General features: G+C 39.0%; 1 protein-coding gene across 7 annotated transcripts in view; it reads left to right on the top strand.

Annotated features, from left to right (window-relative positions):
* The window catches only part of dmxl2 (Dmx-like 2), a 117,620-nt gene that overhangs the window by 51,861 nt on the left and 38,809 nt on the right, over positions 1-26,950 (top strand). For all 7 annotated transcript variants that reach the window (XM_022687011.2, XM_022687010.2, XM_022687008.2 and 4 more), the window contains exons 19-30: positions 3,469-3,579; positions 3,787-3,956; positions 6,019-6,116; positions 6,454-6,619; positions 9,945-10,209; positions 10,331-10,723; positions 12,307-12,659; positions 13,282-13,572; positions 14,687-14,878; positions 15,948-16,024; positions 16,233-16,363; positions 26,076-26,324. In XM_022687011.2, the coding sequence (XP_022542732.2) occupies positions 3,469-3,579; positions 3,787-3,956; positions 6,019-6,116; positions 6,454-6,619; positions 9,945-10,209; positions 10,331-10,723; positions 12,307-12,659; positions 13,282-13,572; positions 14,687-14,878; positions 15,948-16,024; positions 16,233-16,363; positions 26,076-26,324 (2,496 nt within the window). The remainder of the gene's footprint in view (positions 1-3,468; positions 3,580-3,786; positions 3,957-6,018; positions 6,117-6,453; positions 6,620-9,944; positions 10,210-10,330; positions 10,724-12,306; positions 12,660-13,281; positions 13,573-14,686; positions 14,879-15,947; positions 16,025-16,232; positions 16,364-26,075; positions 26,325-26,950) is intronic.

Genomic DNA, 26,950 nt, shown 5'->3' with positions numbered 1-26,950 from the left:
CAACTGTTCCGGCGTCCGAAAAACTTCTGCTCGCGACAACAAGCAGCTGAGAAAGATCGCAGTCAGCAACCGGTTCAAGTCCACTTCCGAGCTCACCGACTTGTGGAACAAGCAGACCGGCGCTGACGTCTCCAGATCAACCACTTACCGTCATCTGCGCCAACTCGGCTTCAAATCTCGCGTTCCAGCAGTAAAACCGATGCTGAACAAGAAACAAATGGAGAAACGGCTGAAGTGGGCCAAAGAACACGGCGAGTGGACTGCTGAAGACTGGCAGAAAGTGGTCTTCAGTGACGAATCACGCTTCTGCATCTCCTTCGGTGACCAAGGTCCTCGTGTCTGGCGTCGTGGTGGCGAAACCTACAACCACGAGTGCGTGAAAAGATCCGTCAAGTTTCCCCAGAGCGTTATGGTCTGGGGATGCATGTCCGCTCGAGGTGTAGGGAAACTCTGCTTCCTCAAGAAGACTGTCAATGCTGCCGTATATCAAGATGTTCTGGAAACGTTCCTGATTCCGACTGTTGAGGAACAGTTCGGCGAAGAAGACTTCATATTTCAACAGGATCTTGCACCGGCTCATGCGGTAAAGTCGACCAAAGATTGGTTCACTAAAAAACAGCTTGAAGTTTTGGCATGGCCGGCCAACTCGCCTGACCTCAATGTCATTGAAAACCTTTGGGCCATCGTCAAGCGGAAAATTTGCGACAGAAAGCCTACTACGCTGGACCAACTGAAGCAGAACATCGCCACTGCCTGGGAAGCTGTGAGTGCGGAAACTTGCGACAAGCTGGACAAATCGATGCCGCAGAGACTTCAGGCAGTCATACAAGCCAAGGGGGCAGCCACAAAATACTGAGAAAGTGATGATTGTAATTATAATAAAAATTATTCTAATTCAATGAAACGGTTTCTCCATTATTCTAATTCCATAAAACAACAGTGTCACAGTTAAATGGCCTAAGTGGGCCTTTTGGAAAGCTCAGCTGAGCAAATTTTTTTCCAGGTAACGAGTTCTGTGATTAGTCTAACGAGTAGGACAGGTGCGGTGAACACCTGATTTGCTTTCTGCACAAAAAATGCATTCAAAGAATTTCATGATTGCACTATTTCAAATTATTCTAATTCGTTGACCAGCACCTGTAGACTAGATTTTAGCATGCACACCCCTCTGGCAGTAAGAGCACTGTTGCGCGGAGCTTTTTAACTGTACCGCGGAGTTCACTTACTGTGTTGCGGAGCTTTTTAACTGTACCGCAGAGCTTACCTACTGTAGCGCAGAGCTTTTAAACTGTACCGCAGAGCTTACCTACTGTACCGCAGAGCTTACCTACTGTACCGCAGAGCTTTTAAACTGTACCGCAGAGCTTACCTACTGTCGCGCAGAGCTTTTTAACTGTACCACAGAGCTTTTTAACTGTACCGCAGAGCTTACCTACTGTACCGCAGAGCTTACCTACTGTAGCGCAGAGCTTTTAAACTGTACCGCAGAGCTTACCTACTGTACCGCAGAGCTTACCTACTGTACCGCAGAGCTTTTAAACTGTACCGCAGAGCTTACCTACTGTCGCGCAGAGCTTTTTAACTGTACCACAGAGCTTTTTAACTGTACCGCAGAGCTTACCTACTGTACCGCAGAGCTTACCTACTGTACCGCAGAGCTTACCTACTGTACCGCAGAGCTTTTAAACTGTACCGCAGAGCTTACCTACTGTAGCGCAGAGCTTACCTACTGTAGCGCAGAGCTTTTAAACTGTACCGCACAGCTTACCTACTGTACCGCAGAGCTTTTAAACTGTACCGCAGAGCTTACCTACTGTAGCGCAGAGCTTACCTACTGTAGCGCAGAGCTTACCTACTGTAGCGCAGAGCTTACCTACTGTAGCGCAGAGCTTTTAAACTGTACCGAAGAGCTTACCTACTGTAGCGCAGAGCTTACCTACTGTAGCGCAGAGCTTTTAAACTGTACCGAAGAGCTTACCTACTGTAGCGCAGAGCTTACCTACTGTAGCGCAGAGCTTTTAAACTGTACCGCAGAGCTTACCTACTGTCGCGCAGAGCTTTTTAACTGTACCACAGAGCTTTTTAACTGTACTGTACCGCAGAGCTTACCTACTGTACCGCAGAGCTTTTAAACTGTACCGCAGAGCTTACCTACTGTACCGCAGAGCTTTTAAACTGTACCGCAGAGCTTACCTACTGTAGCGCAGAGCTTACCTACTGTAGCGCAGAGCTTTTAAACTGTACCGCAGAGCTTACCTACTGTACCGCAGAGCTTTTAAACTGTACCGCAGAGCTTACCTACTGTAGCGCAGAGCTTACCTACTGTAGCGCAGAGCTTACCTACTGTAGCGCAGAGCTTACCTACTGTAGCGCAGAGCTTTTAAACTGTACCGAAGAGCTTACCTACTGTAGCGCAGAGCTTACCTACTGTAGCGCAGAGCTTTTAAACTGTACCACAGAGCTTACCTACTGTACCGCAGAGTTTACCTACTGTAGCGCAGAGCTTACCTACTGTTGCGCAGATCTTATTAACTGTACCGCAGAGCTTACCTACTGTACCGCAGAGCTTACCTACTGTACCGCAGAGCTTACCTACTGTAGCGCAGAGCTTACCTACTGTAGCGCAGAGCTTACCTACTGTACCGCAGAGCTTACCTACTGTACCGCAGAGCTTTTAAACTGTACCGCAGAGCTTTTAAACTGTACCGCAGAGCTTACCTACTGTACCGCAGAGCTTTTAAACTGTACCGCAGAGCTCAGCTACTGTCGACCGGAGCTCATACTGTCCTGCAGTGCTTTTTAACAGTTAAAGAGCTCCGCAGGACAGTTAAAGAGTTCTGCTGGACAGTAGCTGAGCTCTGCTCTATTTTTTGAAAATGAGAATCGATTCTGATTCGTTCAATGTTAAAATCGCGATTCGAGCTCGAATCGATTTTTTCCTGCACCACTAATTTGTATACCCTCAATCTCAACCAGGTCCCCACACAATCTCTTCTCATTTCTCAAAAAAACCTCTAAGCATCTTGTAGTTTTTTTTATTTGTAAAGTTCTTAGTTTATGCAGACTGAGTAGGTATTGTATTGTTTTATGAGTATTGTATTGTTATTGTGATCTGAGTTATAAACACATTGAAAGAACATTTGTTTGGTTGGTTGATTAAAAGTTAGTCTAGCTGTAGATTTGTTTGGTTTTGCATTAGGGATGGATGACAGCGGTGGTCAGAGCCTTTTATTGTTGAATGAGTTGTTTATTTCGCCCACAGCAATATGAGCTCATTACTCACTGGGTACCAACCGGGTGTTTGTATGTGAAGGCCAGTAAAGCCTGCTGGGCAAGCATTGCGTGACAGGGTGGTGTGCTGAGGGATGTTTACTCAGTGTAGTGTTCTCTTGTGTGTGTGTGTGTGTGTGTGTGTGTGTGTGTGTGTGTGTGTGTGTGTGTGTGTGTGTGTGTGTGCGCACGCTCCAGGTGGGGAAGCTTTAGATGAGTGTGGTCTGCGGTACCTGCTGGCAATGCGGCTGCACACCTGTTTGCTTACTTCACTGCCCCCTCTCTACCGGATCCAGCTACTGCATCAAGGTAACACACTGGCCCTCTCAAAACAAAAAAAAACCTGTTTAAATAATTTATCTTTTCTGAATTTTTACGTTCATCAATGATTTAATTCTCTTATTAACCTTTGTGAATCCCATTTTTTTTTTTTTTTAACACCACACAGCTCCCTTCACATGCAGGGTTTAACAGATGCATATGTGTGTGTGTGTGTTTGTATGATTCCCCCTTAAGGCGTCTCTACATGTCACTTTGCGTGGGCGTTTCACTCTGAGGCAGAGGAGGAAATGTTGTACATGATTCCGGCCATGCAGCGGGGTGACCCACTGTGGTCTGAACTTCGTGCCGTCGGCGTTGGCTGGTGGATTCGAAATATTAACACGCTGAGGCGCATGGTGGAGAAGGTGAGACACATCTTGTCTCTCTTCTTATATCTACAGTTAGACCTGTCACAATAACAATTTTTTTGACTATATTGTTATTAGGGCTATCAACTTTAAAGCATTAATGCACGCAGTTAATTTTTGGTATCAGTAGCGTGTTTTTTGACCCCAACTTAAGCCATAATCTGCCCTGTCCCTGCCCAACACACTTCTAGCTCGGACGCTGCTCACTACGTATCCTGATAGGGCCTTAATGTGCAGGATTCGTAAGGCCATGAAAAACCAGCAAAAGTCATGGAACTTGATACATGGATACATGGCCTGGATATGTTTTGGAAAAATATAAATAAATTACCAGCTTCAAGACAGAAAGAAGGAGCAAAGTGGTCAACAGAAAAGCGTAACCCCGGATTATAACTATTATTCTTGTTAAGATAAACCCATAGTTTGGATTTTAGCATAGCTAGCTAGGTAACTCTCCTGCTGTACTTTTTCTCACTCCTACGTCTTTGTTTTCTGAAGCAGGCTGTTGGTAGTAGGTGGTCACTCTACCTGGAGATATTAGCCATTATCATTCGCCTCCAAACTAGCAAAGGCACCACTTTCTACACTTGTGCGCAAAAGCAGCCGCTGGCAGTGTGCATAGAGCGCAAGGACAAGCATAATTTTGAGAGAGAAAATTTATCTTGTGAGTAGACCTGTAACGATAAGAATGTTTTGTGGACGATATATTGTCCCAGAAATGATTGCGATACACAATATTTTTGTAATTTTAAGATTATTAAATGCCACTGACATAACAGAATAGTGTTAAAAAAAACTATTATACACTTTTTAAAGACAGCAAAAATTAGATCAATCATTTATTATAATTAGTTTGTGAATTATATACTGATTTCATCGCCTACTTTAGTCCACACTGTGTGTTTGTTATGGAGCCACAGTTATTGAAGGATAAATGGCTAAATTCTGTTTACTGTTAGTGAGGTCATGTTCATTTATTGTACGATAAATCGATATTGCAATTATTGAGGTAGGTCTACTTGTGAGCGATTTTTTGTTCAGTGTGCACACAATTTATTTTTTGGTGCTCTTGAGTTAGAGCTTAAATTCTCTGCCTGAACCGAAGAAAATAATCTGTGATGTAGGTGTCTGTTTTTTAATGTTATTTTTATTATATATAGTTATGGCGTGATAATCCCAATACAGCAAAGTATTAATCAAACTGTGTTTTTTTAAAAAAAGAAGCACCAGTACGTAGTGCACACTCTACCTGTCTGGATTATGCACTTGATTTACAGTGCAGTGGAGCCTTATTACTGTTTTTTTTGTGTGTTTTTTTGCACATAGACTATAAGCTCAATATAAAAAGTTTGTAAGTTTGTTTGTTTAGAATTTATTTTTTTCTTCTTAAACCTCTCTATTCTTTTAATTCATTTTAGATTAGAGGAAAGTAATTCCGACATCATTGTTGCAGCCTCATTTACTGATGTTTAGGTCTGTGGATCATTGTTCTCAATTTTCATGTTTTAATCTTTTGCAGATCTGTTCTTAAACATTGTTCTTAAATAATAGGTCTATGCTTCTTCAGTGTTGCAATGTTAGTTAACATCATTCTGAACAGATTTTGCTCATTCAAACATCCCAAATATGTTTTAAAAAGCTCAGTTTTAACGCTCTTTCAGGTTTAATTCGGGCTCGAAATGACAGTGTATGGTGCACAGGCTTGGGCCGGGTCAGGCTGGATATTTGGGCCCGATCTAAGCTCTATCTCGAGTTTTTACACATGCAAAATGTTATAACACACAAATAATTTTTTTCATCTGGTGTTTTTGTGCCCCCCACCTTTTGACATTTATGTGACACTATATTGTATCTGTGTCAGCAGTGGGTCTAACTTAAATTAGCTGCATTTATTAAAAGGGTGTCCACAAACATACGGTTACCATTATTTTTTAAATAAAATAATCAATGTTGTCAATAACTAATCAACTCTGGCAAGCTAATGGCAGTCAACATATCTATGATGTTTATTTTCTCTTTTATGACCTCTCTCTCTCTCTCTTTCTTTGTCTCTGGACAGGTTGCCAAAGCAGCGTTCCAGAGGAATAATGATCCTCTAGATGCTGCGTTGTTCTACTTGGCCATGAAGAAGAAGGCTGTGCTCTGGGGCCTCTTCAGGTATTTGTGAAGTCTTCCCTCAGCATGTGAATACTTGCACAGGTGTTAAAAGCCTTAGAGTGCAGCTCCATAAAGCCTTCATTATGCTTTTATTCAGAGGTGTAAATAATTGAGTAGCATTCATATAAAATTCTGAAATAATGAAATGAAAGTGCAGTTAAAACACCACCTTCAGATTCATTCATATACAGAGATCCTAATTGCTTTCCGTCATTTTCTAATGAATTCTATTTGTGTTATATGATAAAAAGGTATTCTAGCTCAACAGCTCGACCAGTGAGGTGGCACATTGGCTCGTCTGCTAGTAGTTTATTTATATATTTGCTTATTTTTGCAGGTCTCAGCATGATGAGAAGATGACCCAGTTTTTCAGCCATAACTTCAATGAGGACCGCTGGAGGAAAGCAGCCCTGAAGAACGCTTTCTCTCTGCTGGGGAAACAGCGCTTTGAGCAGTCTGCTGCATTTTTTCTGCTTGCTGGATCTCTTAAAGATGCCATCGAGGTGTGTGTTCTCCTTACATTCTCATTTTCTCCTTTCAGTAAAGGACTTATTCAATACCATTCTTAGAGCCAGAACCAGAAATCACCAAAATAGCAACAGCAGACATTAAGTGTGAACGCATTTAGGGTCGCACCATAGTAACATCACAGATTATGCTTTGATTTGCTAATAATGTGAATACTGGCCTTGATTAATCCAGATTAGCAAACATTAGTCAGGACTAATTTCAAATTTCTTCAATATTAAAATGGTAAAAAAAAAAGGGATGCACAGTTTGGGAAAAATAACTAATTGCCATTTCTCCACAGAGTATTGCAATTGCGATTTACATTGTGATTATTTTTGATCTATTAAACCGTAAACCTGTATTAGTGGTTAACGTACCTAACAAATAAAATTATAAACTTCTTAGATTAGAATAGATTCGATTAGATTAGGATAAATGCAGTTGTCAGTTTTAATTGAAAACTTAAAGAAACAACAACAAAATGATACGTTTCTTTAATTTTATCAAATTGAAAACCTCTGGAATATAAATCAAGCTGAACTGCTTAAATGTGTAAAGGCATAAAGTAATCCAAAAGCTGTGTGTAAGATTGGTGGAGGAGAACATGATGCCAAGATGCATAAAAACTATGATTCAAAACCAGGGTTATTCCATCAAACATTAATGTATTAATTTTTTTATTTTTGTTATCTTTAAACCACATTTAGCAAAGTGTCACAGCTTTTATTAATTGTTGGACAGAACTAAATAATAAGACCTGAATGTTAAGACATTGTTACATCAGCCACTGCTCATTCTGCTCCTTCTGTTATTCCTGCTGAGCATGGGAGTGACTATGAGCCCAAAGACTACAATCCCCAGCACTCTATGTACTACAAACGCAGTGACATCACGTCACGTGCCACAACATCGTGACGCATCTCCGGAAGAGCAGGCGGCTGCGTCTTTACACACACACCTGCAGATTATTGGCTAATTCAAATCGCATCCATTCAAAGCGTGTTTTCAGTTAAAAAAATAACTGCTTCATTTTGCCCTAAATCAGCACCTTGATGATGTTCTGTGCAGTCGTAATGTATACACCCATATATGATCATACATTTTAATCAGCACGCTATTGAAGTATTGGTTTGAACCCCCTAGAATAATTGCACTGATAAACAGCGATGCACACAGTTCTGTTCTCAGTTCAGTATTCATGATATTTCTGTAAGGCTGAAAGTAGGGCTGTGTAAACCTTCCACCTTAAATCTTGAAGCACGTTATCTACACAAAAATCTTAGTATGGCTGTTACATAAAGAGTGTGTGAGGGTTTCTGGCCCTGGACTGTCCTATCTGCATCTAAACCCCACCAGATAAACTGCACTCGCTGCATGTATGAGTCACATAGTTTACCTTGGGCTGGATATACAACCACACACAGTCAAAACACAGCTAGAACAAGCACTGCGGTGTGGACAATACACACACACACACACACACACACACACACACGCCTACACACACACACACACACACACACACAGAATACGAGGGGAGTTAAGGTCAACTGTGCACCTGGAAGCTTGTGTTCTGTCTGTTCTAGATCTGCCTAATGAAGGATGATTTTTAGATTAATGGTAGTTTTTATTTAAAAATGGCTTTTTTTGGTTCTGTTTTTTGTGTTTAGCAGTTAGAACTGCTAGCAATTGCTGTATACTATATTAAAGGGGCTGCAGCTATCGATTAGTTTAGTAATCGAGTACTCTATTAAAAATTCAATTAATTAATCGAGTAATCGGATAAAACATATTTGTTTGCTTAAAGAGCAGTTAAAAATACACAAGAGCAAACAAGACAATTCACTTAATAGTGAACAACCAGTTGGTTTTCTTTTTTAGATAAATTATATATATATTTTTTAATTCACATCATACATTTCCAAATTGCACATACAAATAGAAATAAATAAAGGAATAATAAAAATAATAATAATAATTTAATAATAAGTACTTAAATTAGGTAATAAATTAAGTTAAATTGTTTTCAACAAGGATTCTTGTAAATGTAAAAAAATATAGGGCATTAATCAATAAAAAGGGCATACACACTTTATGTTGTGTATCTTAGCTTCTGAACAGCAGAGATGTTGCCAGTTCTGCCAGTGTTGCATAAACGCGCTGAATTGTAATACCACCAGTTTAGTGGATTCTCCTTCGTGGGCAGGGGATGTTCTCCAAAATACATCAAGACCTGTGGAATAATAGTGACAATATTTTTAAAAAGTATTAAAAATATTGCTTTAATATTGATGTTTATTTTCGTTTTGCACTACTCAGGTCTAAATAGGTCAGGTCCATTGTGCATTGTGCCACGTTAAAAGTAGTCAACGCGAAATACCGAAATGCTCCGAGTTATAAATTAAATAAACGATTCCTCGAAGCACAGAATATTACTCGTGTCAATACTCAAATTACTCAAGTAAACATTTCACCCCTACTCAGTGGCGTGCACAGACATTTTGGGGGGGAGTGCTCAGGGGGGAAAAAGGGCACTTTTTAGCGCACGTGTAACACTTCATTATAAAAAAAATTCCACGCACATGTTGAATGAAATTTGACTTTTATTTGTAACATTCTCTAAACCTGAGTTTTCAATGGAAAAATGTCACACCACCAACTGATAAAATACATATTAGTTTAGTGCTGTTTGAGACATTTTACTGCACAACAGAATGATTTCACGTTGGGCTTAGAGGGCAAACGGTAGGATTTTACTTGATGTGTATGTTACCTGGCTGGTGGGACACGGGGGAGAAGAAGCCTATCTGTTGCCGTGCGTGCTGTGCTGAAGACTCGCTGAACTGAACTGCTGCTGCAGCGTGTGACCGCGCGGGGTCACGTGACAGAGGAAGAGAGAGGTCGGGTGTGTGCGAGCTGATTTCAGGGCATTCTGTTTTCACTCGTTTTTAATCGCTCAGGTTTTCAAAAGATAATTTCAAACCGGCCTCAGTAAAATCTTAATAATAATAATATAAAAAAAAAAAAAAAAACGGAGTTTCAAAAGGGCACTTTGGTTGATAAAGGGCAGAGTTGGAGGTTTAATCACTGTCCAGGAAACCGGCTGTATCAAATGTCCAAATGTTGGCATTAACAAAGCCATCATATAAGAAAACGCATTTTCAGAGATCCAAAGCACAAAGCTACAAACACAACATTAGACTCGTATGTAGCCACTCCAGAGCCTCAAGTTCTGTTCTTCAGTGTTTTTTTTATGGAGATCATACAGAAATTAAAGAAAAGGAATTGATTGAAATGATCTGTTGTATTTGTTTTAAGGTTTGTTTGGAAAAGATGGAGGATATTCAGCTGGCCATGATCGTTGCCCGTCTGTACGAGTCCGACTTCGAGAGCTCCTCCACCTGTCAGGGCATCCTGTACGAGAAGGTGCTAGGCTGCAAGAGAGATGGCACTGGCTTCTCCTGTACCAAACTGCACCCTGACCCCTTCCTCAGGAGCATTGCATTCTGGATAATGAAGGACTATACCAAAGCTCTGGATACACTGCTGGAGCAAACACCCAAAGAGGATGATGAAAACCCAGGTAAGAACCGAACACAGAGTCTGATGACTTAACATCTCTGTAATACAGAAGTATTACAAGTCTTTCTGTAAAGCAGCAGAGAAAATTCAGCTCTGATCAGTTACTACTCTCTCTGTTTTAGATGTGATGGTGAAATCCTGTAACCCCGTGGTGTTCAGCTTCTACAACTATCTGCGCACGCACCCTCTGATCATCCGGAGGCACTTCGCCGGTCCCGATACCTCTGTGGCCCCGGTGGGCCTGACCTCTGAGCGAAGCAGTGCAGACGAAATCAACCTGATTGAGCGCAAGCTGTTTTTCACCACTGCTAATGCTCACTTTAAGGTGGGCTGCCCTGTCCTGGCCCTCGAGGTGCTGTCCAAGATCCCAAAAGTCACCAAAAAAGCTCTCAGCAAAGGGTCGTCTCAGGGGAACGTTAGCGCCTCCCAGCCACAAGAAAACGGAGGCCGAGCGTCGGATCTGAACTGGAGTGCTCCGGTGCCGACCCAAGCCTGGGGTGCAGATTCTTCTGCAGGTTTGTGAAATTATTATTTTTTTCTCCCAGATGTTTTTATTCTTCTGTTAGGCTGATTAAAAACTAAAGTTTTTATTGTATTACTTAGAGATATTTGTGTCCATGCAGATGGACAACGTGTGCATTTTTTGTGAGTGCGTTTGCGTCTGCATGCGCTGTCGCTCTGGGCTGTTAGCAGGACGCGAATGCAGCAAGCTATACATCAAATCATCTGCTACTTTCATTCACGCTTCTTTTTCTTCCAAACTCTCTGATCTCTTTCTAACTCCCTCTTTCTGTCTCTTTCTCGCACTCTCTTTCACACTCGCACTCACTCTCTTCTTCGCACTCTCTCCCTTGCACTGTCTCTCACATGCTCTCTTACTTACAATCTCTTGCACATTCTCGTACTCGCACTCTCTCACTCGCTCACTATCACTCACTCACACTCTCTTTCTCATCACTCACTTGCACCCTCTCACTTGCACTCTCACTCAGTCTTTATCACTTGCTCATACTCTCTCTTGCATTTATTCACACTCTTACTTGTTCACTGTCTCTCTTGCACTCTGTCTCACGTTCCCTCTCTTGCACTCTATGTGCACTGTCTTTTGTGCACTCTCTCTCGCCCTCTCTTGCACTCTCACTCAGTCTTTCACACTCTCTCATACTCTTTCATGCATTTTTTCACACTCTTACTTGCTCACTGTCTCTCTTGCACTCTCTCTCGTGCCCCCCTCTTTTGCTCTCTCTTGTGCACGCTCTTGCACTCTCTTGCACTTACTCGCACTCTCACTTGCTCACTGATTCTCTTGCACTCTCTCTTGCGCTCCCTCTTTTGTGCACTCTCTCACACTGTCACTCGTACCTATTTTATTACCTATTTATATATATATATAGTTATATATATATATATATATATATATATATATATATATATATATATATATATATATATATATATACATTTAGCTCTAATGCTGATTTTTTTTTGTTTACATTTACACGTTTATTAATTGATTTGAATGATTTTAATGTTTTTGTTTGTTACAAGTAAGAACAAAAAAATGCCTTAAATATAGAGTTTCCATAAACATATTAAGCAAACCCAATGTTATTGGTATTGTTGGTGTCCTTTAAGAAGCGAAGTCTAGTACAATGTAAGACTGTTACAAACACATTTTTAAATAATACAAAATATTGTTTAATAACATCAAAATTATAGAAATTGTGAATTAATTTCTGAGAAAATTCTTTAAAGGTTGGAAGGTCTGATCCACAAATAAATGAAATAAAATTTAAACAGTGGTGTGGAAACATTTTTTTCAGAAATATTAAAAGCTGATGGTCTTTTTGATCATCTTGCTTTACAATATGGTTTATTCCACTTGCAGTTATTATCCACATAGTGGCACGATGCAGGGTTGTCCGTTAACGACCTCTTAAAAGACCGTTATGCAACAGTAACAGTAAAGTCGACTCACATAGAAAATTCACTCTACTGACCACCATGCGTGAAAGTGTTAAGATATAGCATTTTGATATTATAGTCTTCAGTTTTGACCTGTTGAGTTAAAGTTTTAACACATTAAATGTAACTGAAGGTTTGGACTGGAGTCAGCCCTTGATAAAGACAGAAGATGAAGGACTGCAGCTGGACTGGGGTGAAAACAAGGATGAGGATGAAGATGAGGAGGAGGAGGATGGTGGACTGACTATGAAGAAACCAGAGCCCAGTGAGAAGGCGGAGCATCTTCAGCGCAGTGATTCTGCCAGTGAGTCGGAGGTGGACGTGATCGCAGAACAGCTGAAATTCAGAGCGTGTCTGAAGATCCTGATGACGGAGCTGCGGACGCTGGCGACCGGATATGAGGTGGACGGTGGTAAACTCCGCTTTCAGCTCTACAACTGGCTGGAGAAGGAGATCGAGGCCATGCATCGCATCTGCAACTATAAGGCTGGTGTTCCCCTTGCTTTTCTTTTATAGGGCTTTTTATACATAATGTTTTCTTCAGGATTCACACAAGTTAATTACACATAGTTTAACCTGGTTTTAAAACAATTCCCTAATTATAGTGTAGATTTTATAGGCTGTTGTGTGGTTTGCATCATATTTAAATTTATTGGTGTTAATGGCTTTCCATTGGTAGTAGTTTTAATTGTAATCTCAAGTCATGATATCCATGAAGTATACATTTTTTTACCTGTTTTGATCATACATAGCATTATTAATTGCTTCCATTAATCAGGTTTATAAATGTAAGTGAAATAACAGAAATATTGGAAAAAAAATGATAGAAAGATGATTATTATTATCATAAGAACTGTATTAAGAATTGAAACTCTTGGGTATGCTGGTTTAAAAAAAACAAAGGTGATAAGTATAGACAGTTTACAGGAAAATCTTAGTGTTTTATTCTGTTTATATGTCTGTATTTTACATTGTGTTTTAGGCTTTAAGGTTTTAAAGTAACCTGCAACAGTAGCATGAAATGCATTGTGTGTAGCACAGAATAAAAAATGTTAATAATTTATTTTGGCTGTGCGTGCCTGTACGTACGTGTGTTTTCTTCAAGCAGGTGGAAGGGAAAGAGGTGGGAAGCGAGCTGGAGAAATGGGGTGGAGAAGGTTCGATTGATCTGGATGATTCACAGGAGAGGGGTGAAGCAGGTGCATATGAGCGCCACCAGCTGGAGAGGCGCAGGCTGCAGGCCAAACAGCTGCACGCAGAGCGGCGCAAGGCCTGGCTGAGGAAAAACCAGGCTCTGCTCAGAGTCTTCCTCAGTTACTGCAGCCTGCACGGAGCCAAAGGCGGAGGAGTCACTTCTGTCCGGATGGAACTTCTCTTCCTGTTGCAGGAATCTCAGCAGGTGTGTGTCCGTGCGGTAGACCTCAGCGCATGTTTACACAAAGACAGGGCATCACACACCTAACGAGTGTTGTGTAGCACAGGATACAAAATATTAATCACTAGAGAATTAACACCAGTGTAAAAAGTGAGTTTAAGAGAAATGTATTTATAAACTGGTGGAAATGCGGGCTGGTTTGCTGAAAAGCACCACAGTTTTTATAAGCCTGAACGGAACCAGTTCAAGAGTTCTTTTGATAAAAAAAAACGCTCACAGAGGTAGCATTTACTACACTAGCCTTTACTTTGTTGATTAAATTAAACTCAGTAACTCAGCACATTACAATATTCTCATTTTAAAATGATAAAACAAGCCTTCCAGGCCTAAACCACATTACACTATTATTACTGTCTCCCTTCCAACAATACAGGGAAAACTGTGATTAAAATCCAGGGTTATTCCACCAAATATTGATTTCTGGACTCTTAAAACTTTATGAATATGAACTTGTTTTCTTTGCATTATTAGAGGTCTGAAAGTTCTGCATCCATGCCTGCTATTTCAGTCATTTCTCATTTTCTGCAAATAATTGCTCTAAATGACGATGTTTTTATTTGGAATTTGAAAGAAATGATGTCTGTAGTTTATAGAATAAAACAACAATGTTAATTTTACTCAAACATAAACCTATACATAGCAAAATCAGAGAAACTGATTCAGAAACTGAAGTGCTCTCTTATTTTTTTTTCCCCCAGTGCTGTATATATAGCACCAGTTATGAAAGATTTTGTCATCTTTCTGTATTATGTTACTAACTGGACATGTGCTCTCCATTTGCATCTCTTTGCTGTTAGTTACATATTCTAACTTTTATTCATCTTTGTCTACAGCCTTAATGGCTTGTTTAGTTGTGGAGTCGTTAATGTTTTGGGTTGTAAAAATTAAAAATGCTTGAGAATATCAGGGGGCCTCTCCTCACAGTGGATCAATAGAGGGGTACATCTGATTCACACACGTCTGATAGAGTTTCAGATAATAAAAAAAGATGTTGATAATGGCTACTCATTTTAACATTTGTTTAATATTGTCTTTGTGTAGAACCAGAATAAAGATGTATTTTTTCTTTTCTTTTCAGGAGACGACAGTGAAGCAGTTGCAGTCACCGTTGCCATTGCCAACCACGCTGCCCCTCCTCTCAGCTAGCATTGCCCCCACCAAGACAGTCATTGCTAATCCGGTGATGCACCTCTGCAACCACATCCACGATATCCTCTTCACCATTGTGCAGATGGAGTCCACACCACACCCGGACATGATGGATGAAAGGGTAAGAGCACAGATTGGTTTGATCATGAAAACCTGGAAAAGTCATGGAATCTGAAAATAGCAATTTCCAGACTTGGAGTTGTTTGTCAGATTAATTTTAGGCCTACTAAAATCAAGTTCGATTAGAGTTTTAGTTGTTTTTTTTTTGTTTGTTTTATTGTCCATGTCTGCACTGTTGGTTTAAAAATTGTATGGTCATGAAAAAGTACTGTGAAGGCATGGAAAAGTCATGAAAAAAATCATGAAAATGTATTGGTTAAAAAGTGTATGAACCTTGTTAGACGGACACATTGAACCATGGCCTTGCACCTGCCAATCTGGTATACCTGACGACAGGAACAGAGCACACGTATAAACAAGTACACTTGCATTTTTGGTGATCAGATCAGATTCAGATTTACTTACAGACAAACACAAACCTTCAAACAATGGTAAACCTCTTTTATTTAATTTTTTGTTTTATTCCCCCAACTACCCCCCACAGCAGTTTATGATCAGCACATCTCTGAACTACACTATAAAATAATACTAACACTTACTGAGCTTCATTCTGTTCTTCACTCACTCTCACAAACTACCCACCAACACACACTGCTGACAGTCCTCACTGAAAATCATCAAAATAAATGCTGAATAAATTGATGCTGATGATGACTTTAGCATTTTTGATCACTGTTTTAAATTTTATTTAATTTTAAACTAACCCAGAGTGAACACTGGGCTAAACAGTGGGTCAGTCCCGTTTAGTTTCACTCTGGTTTTATTGATTTCCTTGTTAAATAACACGTAATAAGCAGAGCTTTTCAGCTGGAGTTTTATCCTGATAAAGTAAAATATCTGGTTAGGGTGTTTAACTGAATTATTTTATTTTATTATTTTATTATTTAGGAACAAGCATTACAATACAACCGAAAATCACTTATCCTTGCTATTTATGCTTCCGCCTCAAACAACGTGGAAGTATGTAAAAGGTCTATTAAAATACTGTGATTATAAAGGACAAAAGTGGATCAGAAAAAGAGCTCTTAAATGAATTAAGTTGTTTTGTTTGTTGTTTGTTTGTGTTGCAGGTGCATGCCCTTCACACTCTGGCTGCTTCTCTCTCTGCCTGCATTTACCAAGCGCTGTGTGACAGCCACAGCTACAGGTACACACACTTAAACCCTCATTCACATTGACGAGATCATTCATACCGGCTCAAGCCACGAACGACCAGTAATTCAAGCCTTAGTCGTGTTTTATAATGCTCACTTTCTCTCCTACGCACAAACACAAACCCACACTTATGTACTCTTGAACAAATCCACTTACTTATTAACACACATTCACTCCCACACACACCTGTCTGTCCACAGTAGCCAGACGGAGGCGAATCAGTTCACAGGGATGGTGTATCAGGGGCTGCTGCTGAGTGAAAGGCGGAGGCTTCGTACAGAGAGCATCGAGGAGCATGCCACACCCACCTCTGCTCCTGCACAGTGGCCAGGTACACACACACACACACACACACACACACACTAGGGCATCTTTAGGCCCCTCACAATGATTCAGAGGTCTGCAATGCGATTATAAAATGATTTTAGATGAATATTAATGCATCTTTTTCTTCTATATTGGATTTATTTTCCTCATTGTATGACTGCTTGGTACTTTGAAAGTAAAAGTAAAAATCTAGAATAAAAGTTGTTAGAGTAATGGTTAGATAAGCTTTAGCAACAATACTAAAGGAGACTAGAAAAAAGGAGGTGAATTAATATGTAATGTTATCGCCGACCATATACTGATCTGGTTGTAATGTTATGGCTGATCTGTGTTTGATCTGAATATAAATAAAGTAGTATGCAAAGTATATAATAGATAATTATATATTTAATAGGCTTCATAATTGTTTATATACACACAAGAATGAGTTCCCAGAGTGGCTCACCTGATATCTTAAGAACCCCTAAACCAGGGTTTCTCAACCGGGGGGGCGCGGACCACCAGGGAGCTGCGAAGTACCCTCTAGGGGTCCGCAGGCTCATCCTCAGAGGGAGACAGTATTCTGTAGTGAGCACTTTAAATCGGGGGTCTCAAACTCGCGGCCCACAGAAAAATATTTTGTGGCCACGACATGAAATCAAATTTTAGTGTTTAGTGAAAGACCCATCCTCTCCACGTCCACAAGCACAGCGCATCCTATTCATTTAAATAGAGAGAGCCGCTGCACAAGCGCAGCCCCGCCCTCCAGCAAAACGTTCAGCTGTGTGTGAGAGAGAGGCACATACACACACACACACACACAGAACAGCTGCCTTTCAACCACAGAGCAACACCTGTTGCTTCATTTGAATTTAAAAAAGTCACGGATACGCCCTCACGGCGAGCCAAGTCATCAGGTGTTCTGTCGAGTTGTGCTCCCCTGTCAAACTGTGCTACTCTTATGTGTATATTTAAAGGTAAAAAGACAAAAGAAGCACAATATTAGAGCATGTTTCCAGTAAGAAGTTCATGTACTATATTTGGAAAGCCTAAATCACCGTTTCAGGGTAAAGTTTTGGTACTAAGAGTTTATTATACTCTGTTTTTTAGATATTGTATTGTTATTATTATTTTATTTTATTTTTACTTTATTTTATTTTTTTTATTAGGGGGGCCTTGACACGTTCAAGTTGTGAAAAGGTGGGCCGTAATGTAGAAAAGGTTGAGAACCCCTGCGTGGACTCCCCTAAAATTTCCTAACCTTTAAAAAATGCTTTTATTGTTGTCAAATTTGAGCGTGAAGTCAGCTAAAATCAGGGGGTTTAGTGCCCCTTTTAGTTCAAGTAAATGTAAATAATTTCCCTTAAAATAATAATAATAATAAAAAAAGGACAACAGTACATAAGCATTATTTGTTTGCTATTTATTAAATTAATGTTTAGAAAATTTACAATGAAGAGAAAAGTGAAATAGCAGCTAATATAGTGTTACTAAAAACAGTTCATATATAAAATAACTTACTTTATCAGCTTTAGTAGTAAAAAAGAACACACAGACCAAAGAGCAGAGATATAAATGTTTAAGTGGAAGTGGCCGAGGAGCTTCCTTGGTCTCGTGTCTTGCTTTACTTCTCAGAAGCCCCACAGTTGGATTTGCCTCGCACTTAGGAAGAAATAACAGTGTATCTGACTGGGACACGCGGATAGCACTAAGCTGGGCAGCGGTTGCTCTGAACCAAACCTGTCAGCGGTTAGTTTGTGCCAGTTGGGCCTGTGTTGTGTCTCCAGGGTGCTATATATGTCCCGTCATCAATACTTTTCGGTTATAGCTAACATCTAGAAAATTGAGTCCATGTCTAAATCGAGATGAATCTTAAGAATGAAAAATTTGCCCCAGTTTTAATGCCAGGTTCACACTACCTGACGTTTTGAGTCATCACTCTTTGAGCTGTTCATACAACACGACTGATTGTGCCGTAATAGTGAGTCCTTCAGTTGTTGAGACTTTCACACTATGTGACTAACCAGTTACACCGGGTCACAAATTACATGATTTTTCTACTGTGGGAAATTGAAGACTCACCAGGCTGCTCTCCAGAAACATGTTTTTTTGTTCATGAGAACTCACCAGAACTAAAAACACGAGAACTAGCGATGTCATGCCAGAGAATCTCTATACAGGTGAATACGCACTTAAAGGGAGTCCAACATAAATGAGTTCATCTCAAGCAAATAGGCAAAATTAGAGTTTATTAATGTCTGAAATATGTACTTATGTTCTCAACACAGAACTATATTAACTGTTTCAGCAGATATCATTTTTTATCATTTTTTTTTTTTAAACATGCTCTACCTGTAACTCCAGGATGAGCTCACCAACCAATCAGCTCACAGTAGCAGTAATGCTAGTTTTTTGTAGATAAACTGAAATACACAGGCACCCTTTCATTGCATTGTTTAGTTAAATACATTAGTCTACTTTCTAAATTTAAAGAAATATTTAGAACAAATAGTTAATTATTATTTTTTTATTTCAAGTTTTTAGATTTTAGCTCCATTCACCTCTATTCTTAGAGAACTTACTCACGGGTTCACTTTAGGGTTTAACAGTTATTTCATGATATAAGATGATAAGAAAAGTGGTCAGACTCTTTAGAAACGTCTGTGGTAATGCAGGGGGTGCGTGATAGACCCGTGGTTCTCTCTTTCTCCGTAATTCTTTTGGCAGTATGTAACCACTTCTCCTGACTCCCAGTCGCCAATATAAGAGGTGAATTTTAGCATTTGTGTGTAGTAGGGGTGTGAATTTCACCATAATTAACTTTGACTACATGATTTTAGAAATACAATGTATACTTAAATGTAACTGGAGGAGTTGTTTTTACACTAGTGAATTATTATTCCCAAATACAAGCTCATATTTCATTGAATATTTTTCTTTTCTCTTATGTGTGTGTGCTGGTGTTATTTAACATCAGACGTAGGCAGTCTGCAGCAGATGGGACCACCTAGTCACGTGTGAGCACTCTCTCTCACACACACACACACACGAACAGAGAGAGAGAGAGTAAAATAGCACTGCTCATACTGAATGCAGTATTTCAAGTCTTTAAAGCCTTTGTTTTAAAGTACTTGATGCCCACAAAACAGGAGGAGGCTGTAAGACGATGAGTAGGAAGGTGTTTTCAGTTAGCCATTTCCTCAGTTCATGATGTAATTATTAGATAACCGTTAATAGGAATGATGATCTTGAAGACCAAGAGGAGAATTTTTCAGAGAGAACTGCTCCTACAATTGCTAAAATTGTAAATTAAATTAAAAAGACTTTCAGTCTATTGTTATTTTTCTATTATACCATGCAGTAGTGCTGTGCGTTATGACGATAAATATCGTGGGGACGATAGAATAGTGTCTATCGTGCTACTTACCCTATCGTTTCTACAGTAATTTCATCAATTATTCATTCAGTTTATATAAGTGATAGTAAAGTAATCTTCACAAAAAAAAAAACTTTGTGTTTTTGTGACGCTGCTTTACGTTATTTGATGGACAGGCGCGGACACGCCGGTTTGCGACATGCTTTATGTTATTAAACTCATGAAAGCTGAACAATGGAGATGCATTGTTCTTTTGAAAAAAATGTGCTACTGCATCTACCTCATCTGTTTTAATGTGATACATATATATTGCTGCACTAAAAGGTAGTAATTCTCATTTGTGAAAGTTTGATTTAATGTCACTCTGAAATAAAGTTGGAAAAAAGTAAGCAATTATATTATTTTGTCATATTTTTTGAAGAATAACTGAAAACATACTTAAATGTGATATATCATGATATATATCATTATCGTGATATTAAAACTTCCATATCGTGATACATGATTTTTACCATATCGCCCAGCACTACCATGCAGCAATAAGAATGTTTGGAAAAGAACATTATCACAAGCCTGGTAAATTTAACAAATATAAAGAGTAAGCTAATTAAGTTAGTTCTCTGATATCTGATTGTGTTAGTGCTAAAACGTGAAACAAGTGTGAGAAGGAAAAAATGCATAAGAAGCCCTTCTGTTGTTAAGTACAAAGGTGGGGATGGTTCATGCTTGGCCAGATTTCTGGATCAAACATCAGGATCACTGAAGGATCACTTTTAGGAACAAAAGCTGAAGATAAATTCTACAGCATGATAAGGATCACAATCACTTCCACAATAGACTGCTTTAAGAGTTGGAGGATGAAGGATGAAAAGAATTATATCATTCTGTTTTTATATTGTTTCATTATGTCATGGCCAAACTAAGCTTGGAGCTGCAGTGTTGGCCTAGTGGTAATGAATTAGCCGTGTCGAGCATGTTTGCTCGAGGTTATATAAAATCTGGGTGCTTTTATTACCATATTTTACAGATGATAAAGCGCACCGTCAACAAACGTCTATTTTCATACATAAGGCACACCGGATTATAAGGTGCGTTTTAAGCGACGATAGTAAGAAACAAAATTAATTCTTAAAAAAAATAAATAAATAAAATCTTTTAAAGTCAAAGGAGCTCTGGATGTTAATCTACACAGATGTCGCTTCTGAAAACTGCTTATTTTGGTAAGTAAAGCGCTTTCGTTTATTTACAGTAAGCTTCGACTTCCAGCATTTTCAACAGCATGGTAAGCAGCGGTGCTAGCTGCCCTACAGAGCAGTGTTCCAGTAATCCAGGGCGCTATCAGCTAATAGTTCGTCCCACGTAGCTTACTTCAACACGGTAAACACGCAGACTATAGTCCAATATACTCACCTCTAAACGGTAGGGGTGTCACGATTTCGATATTTCATCAAAATCGATCAGAATTATGTCATGATCTCGAGCTTTGAAGTCAAAAAGATGATCAACAATCCCTCCCTCTAAGCTACGCAAATGGCGCAGCACGCTGTAGCCGAGACCGCGGACAATGTGACTGCTCAAAGAGCAGCTCTTTCTTCAGAGAATGTGGACATTGTCATCTTCTTAAAGAAAAACTTAACTATTAGTGCCTAATGTGGTGTATTACAGATCACTTGTATCACTATGCATGACTTATATCAAGCCCACCTTTTGAAATAAGATATTGTAAATTTGATGATTCAAACCAATGACTGACCATAGACTAATCTAAAACTGGCATAGGCCTCTCTGCTGTAGAAAAAAAATCAAGAATCGAATCGAATCGTGACCCCAAAATTGGAAATAAAATTAAATCGAGGATTTAGAGAGTCGTGACACCCCTATTAAATGGCGAAGGAGCTGACACTTAACGTTAACGGCTAGTGCTAATGCTGCTCCAGCAGTGCTAGCCAGGGTTAACAGCAGGCTATAGTCCGATATACTCACCTTTGAAGTGTAAAAGAGCTGGTGCTGCAATTAGAAGCTAATGCTAATACTGCTTCAGCATTTACTAAAAACTCCTTTATAACACTGTACTTTAGCATGGTGACTTTACTGCTAATTACAACCTGACTGGTAGAATTCATACAAAAGGTGGATTTATTTACCGGATTATAATGCGCACTGACGATTTTGGGAAAAATTAAAGAATTTTACGAGCGCCTTATAGTGCGTGATCGTAAGCGTGATCATACAAACATTTCACTTATATGGGTCATTCTATAGATATAAAAATCCACTTTTGGAAAGGCAATTTAAACTATATAACTTGGACATAGTTAGAACATAATTGATTGGCTGTATGAACATGCATTAATGAAAACATAATTGTTTTTTTACCTTTTTTTGTGATTATTTAAATATTTCAAACGCAACACCAGTGAAAAGATGGATAGAATGAGGATGGGTAATTAGGCTGTGGTGAGAGGCTGTTTTAGTGCTGAACACACACACACACACACAGAAGCTCATTATATTAAGATAATTGAATGTAGTTTGCTGCAGCAGAATGATGAGTGTAGTCACGTGTATTATTCTGCCTGGCTGTTTTTACCCTGCACATCTGGAGAAGCAAAACCAGGCAGACAGGAGACACAGGGCTTAATTTAACTCAGAATATTGATGTGTTTTGTCACTTTCTTTTGGATCTTCATGTGTATGAAACATGTGCTTCTTATTAAACACACTGTGACACTGTATGATCTACAGATCCTGATTTAATTGCATGTGGAATCTGATATTTTATAAAACATCTTCATAAAATACTCTAAAACGAGGTAACATTTATACAGGCAGTTCCAATTAAGCTGTATCTGACTAATTTTACGGTTCTTTGACAAGTCAGAGAAAAGCAAGGTTAAGCCGGACTGTGCAGTCCAGTCTTTCCTCTGAAGGTCAGATGGAGGTCTGTGGATAAGCCTCTGTGGCTAATCTGCAGTGGAGGATTATTTATACCACAGTTGACAGACGTGTGGCATGTCGGCCTGTATTCAGCAGTGGAGGTGCAGTGTAAATTTCACAAAAAAGTGGGCAAGCTATTTATATTGTTTGACAAATAAAATAATAGTTAAAAATCATCAAACACTTACAAATCATGCCTGTTCTGAATGTTGTGCGATAAATTAGCAGTTTCCATTTAATTTAAAGTGACAGTTTAATCGTTAATTTATTTTAATGGTAAATTATTATGACTTACGTCCGATGAAAACCCAAAAATCAGTGTCTCAGAAAATTTGAATATTATATAAGAACAATTGGTACTTTCTGCAGTGTGGGCAGTGTGCCAAGTCCTGCTGGAAAATAAAATCCTCATCTCCATAAAAGTTGTGAGAAGCAGAGGGAAGCATGAAGTGCTGTAAGATTTTAGACTTGATGATAAAACACAGTGGATCAACACCAGCAGATGACATGTCTCTCCAAACCATCACTGATCATCAGTAAATTTTACATTTCATTTGTAAATCAGGGGATCAGAGTCTGGAGGAAGAGTGGAGAGACACACAGTCCAAACTGCTCGAGGTCTAGTGTAAAGTTTCCACCAATCAGTGATGGTTTGGAGAGACATGTTATCTGCGGGTGGTTACAGGAATTAGACAAGCTCTGTATGTATATTTGCACATCTTTGTGAGCAAAATATGCAACTTAAAAGTGTTTGAATGTATCCATTCAAAGGGATGTCAACAAACATTTTAACATGTAAAAATGTATTTTATTCTATTTTATTTTATTGCATTTTTACAGACATATAGTGTCCATTGTGGGAGTTGTTACAGGCTAAAATTGGCTGATTGTTCACCTGCTTACAATTGGAATTCACTGTTCCACCTTAAATGTTGCATCAGTCACTTTTAACAGCCCTGCCGATGAATCAGATAAGCTCGAACAGATATCCATGCTTCCTCCTGTACTAAAGTTGTGCTGTGCAGGGGTGGTAAGCTGTTTAATTGTCAAGGAAAAGCTTCGCATCTGTGCAGTAAGTGTTTATTAGCTCAGTAAAACACATTACAGCATTACATTAAATACAAACAACAATTTTACAAAAAGCAGAGCAGCTTTTACAGCACTTTTTTCCTTAAAACATCTCCTAATCTCTCCTCCTCATCTGAGTTTAATAATCTGAGTTATTTCTAGTTTTCATCATATTAATCAACACCTGGATTGATAAATTGGTAAATGTGGTAAATCAGGTGAGCTGCTGACGGAACTGAACTTAATATACACATGCTGGCTGAGGAGCTTCCAGGAGAAATCTGGAATCTCTACACTTTATTCTTCAGCTCGGCTCACAGAATATAACATACTTAGTTAAAATGTGATTTCCTTGTTACGTTTTACTGTATGTACAGTATGTTTATTTGCATTTGTTTAAATCAGATGTGGTCCTTTTTTTTTAGGTAAAAACACTCATATTACTGAGATAAATGGATTAGTGTAATTTGCTTTGGTGTCTAAAACCTTTGCACAGTACTGTAGGTATGTATATATATATATATATATATATATATATATATATATATATATATATATATATATATATATATATATATATATATATATATATATATATATTTTTTTTTTTTTTTTTTTTTTTTTGGATTTGTTTTTCACCCATGTTTAAATCTTTTCAGTGTGCAATTATTGGCAGATTTTCTTTTGCAGGAGTGACATCTATTTTTTATATGAAAAGGCACATTTTCAATAATTCAATAGGTACAGTTAAATTATATATTGATGTGAAAAGGAATAGTACTGGCTGAGTTCATCCTGCTGTAAGGGTTGCTAGCAGGTAGGATGAATATGTACAAGCTAGTTAATAATTTAGATATTTTACCACTACACATCTTACACATTACACTGACATGCCAAAAGTCATGGGATAGTATGTACAGTATGTAAACTGTTCATGAATTGCTATCACACGCGCCATCACATGCACTGTCGAGGCTTATATATATAGCAGTGGGCAGGACAACAGCACCAGCATCTCAGTTTACCACAATTCCCTATGTGTATAATCTATAGCCTAAATCTAATGGTAAGAATTAATTATTCAAAGCTAAACTAAACAAGTCTAGACTTATACTTTAGTCTAGATTTGAAGATTGGGGTCCCTAACGTACACCCTGCGCAAGGTGCATCACAATGCTTGTTGCTATCTTATACACCGTCAACTAGAGCTGGGCGATTAATCGATTTTATCGATTAAATCGAATTTACAGTTAAGAACGATGTGTTTTTATGAAAATCGATTTTCTCTGAGTTTTAATTTTCACCACCGACGCACCTCTGTGAGCTCCTGTACTGAGCTTAGCCCTGCCCCTCTCTCCCACGCGCAGCCCTGCCCCTCTCTCCCTCCCTGTCTCCTGCAAGCACCCCACACAACACACAAACACACACGACGGCGGAACTTGTGCCCAAAAACTCGGAAGCTCCGTGATCTGGAGTTGGTTCGGTTTTGCGGCGTCGGACGTGGACCACACAGGTCCTCGCTGTAAGGTGTGTTTAAACCGATTGCTTCTAAAGAAAGCAGCACGACAAATTTATCTCTACACCTTAAACAGAACCGTGCAGCGGAGTGGGAAAAGTGCTGCTCCCAAAGGAATGAACACAGCAGCAGCTCTAGCTCCCCATCTAAACTACAGTTTATGATTTTTTGCATATTCATGAGAAAAGATCAGCTCATTTTATAGAACACTGGCACTTATTTAAAAGCTTTGTTTTGCAATTCAAGCCCAATGGGGAAAAGTCTTTACTTAATAGCATATTAAATTGTACTTGTTTTCTATTTTGTAAGTTTTATCAAAAAGGGCACCATTTTATTTCTTTCTATTTGTTTTTTGAGGGTGGTTTATTTATTTATTTTTTAAGTTTGAGGGTGCATTGTGTTAGTATCTAAACTTGTACCTTTGCTTGTTTCTGGTTGCACTTTAACCATAAAGGGGGCATTTAAGTCAAAACTAAATAAATAAAAACTAGTTTTTAACCATTTTTTAAAATCATCTTTATTTTTTATTATTATATCAAAAATCAGATTTTTTTTTTTTTTTTTTTTAAATCGAATATTTTTTTGGGCCATATCGCCCAGCTCTACCGTCAACCGTCAAAAGTGACTCAAGCAGAAATCACATCCACATTCAGTGCAGTGTAGCGTTCTTTTGTGTTCATGGCACATGAAGCATGTCAGTGTAATTTAACCGAAGATACTGAAGAAGTCGTTGTAGTTAATGGATAATTTGTAGTATGTAGCAGTGATACTGAATAGTTATTAGATCACTAGATATTTTTATAATATTTTTTCTAACATCTCTCTCCTTCTCTTCCTCAGGTGTGGCCTCTCTGATCAGCCTGCTGGTGTGTGCTCAGGGTGAGGAACAGCCGCGGCTGAACGTGATGCTGTGTGAGGCGGTGGTGGCCGTGTATCTGAGTCTGCTTATTCACGGCCTTGGCACACACTCGGGTAACGAGCTGTTTCGACTGGCAGCCCACCCGCTCAACAACCGCATGTGGGCTGCAGTTTTCGGCGGGGGAGCCAAGCTCATCGTCAAACCTAAACGGCCCCCGGAGATCGCCCCAGGTGAGCCGAGCTGAGCTCAAACAGACTATTTTCTCCTGACTCTGAATACAGACAAATGACAGACAGACATGCTGGTGTCTTAGGTTTGCTTCTTGTTTAATGTTGAACTGGAGATACAAGGCTGTGTCGTGTGCTACAAAACTGTGAAGCTAGATTCTAACACCAAACATCTATCTGATTCACTATGTTCATGCTACATTTTATTTTTCAGCGAAGAACCCTTCAATAACATTTTATATATTATATAACATTGTAACATTCACTAGATTTATGATTAATGAAACATGGTCAGTTTTTCCAGCAATTTCTGTCCTGCTCACCCTTTCTCTCTCTCTGAGGGGTTTGTACTGGTATTCATTTACTATTGGGATACCTGTTAATTTTCGTGTTTCATCACAGAGCAAAGTAGCATAGTGTCTGTGTATGTGTCTGTGTGTGCGTGTGTGTGTAAACTGTATACAATCATCATCAGAAAAAGAAAAGTTGCACCCAGGAAGAAGTGTCAGATTGCAATGCCTTTTGGAAAATGAAGATGAATATAAATGGAATATAAAGGATGCTAGATCACCTTTAATCTTTATTAATTAATTGGTACCAAAAACGTACCGACTAAAATGAAATGTCTC

This window comes from Astyanax mexicanus, chromosome 9 (assembly GCF_023375975.1).
Source record: "Astyanax mexicanus isolate ESR-SI-001 chromosome 9, AstMex3_surface, whole genome shotgun sequence".
NCBI lineage: Eukaryota > Metazoa > Chordata > Actinopteri > Characiformes > Acestrorhamphidae > Astyanax > Astyanax mexicanus.
The sequence above is the reverse complement of the archived record's forward strand: the minus strand, read 5'-3'. Positions and strand labels throughout refer to the sequence as shown.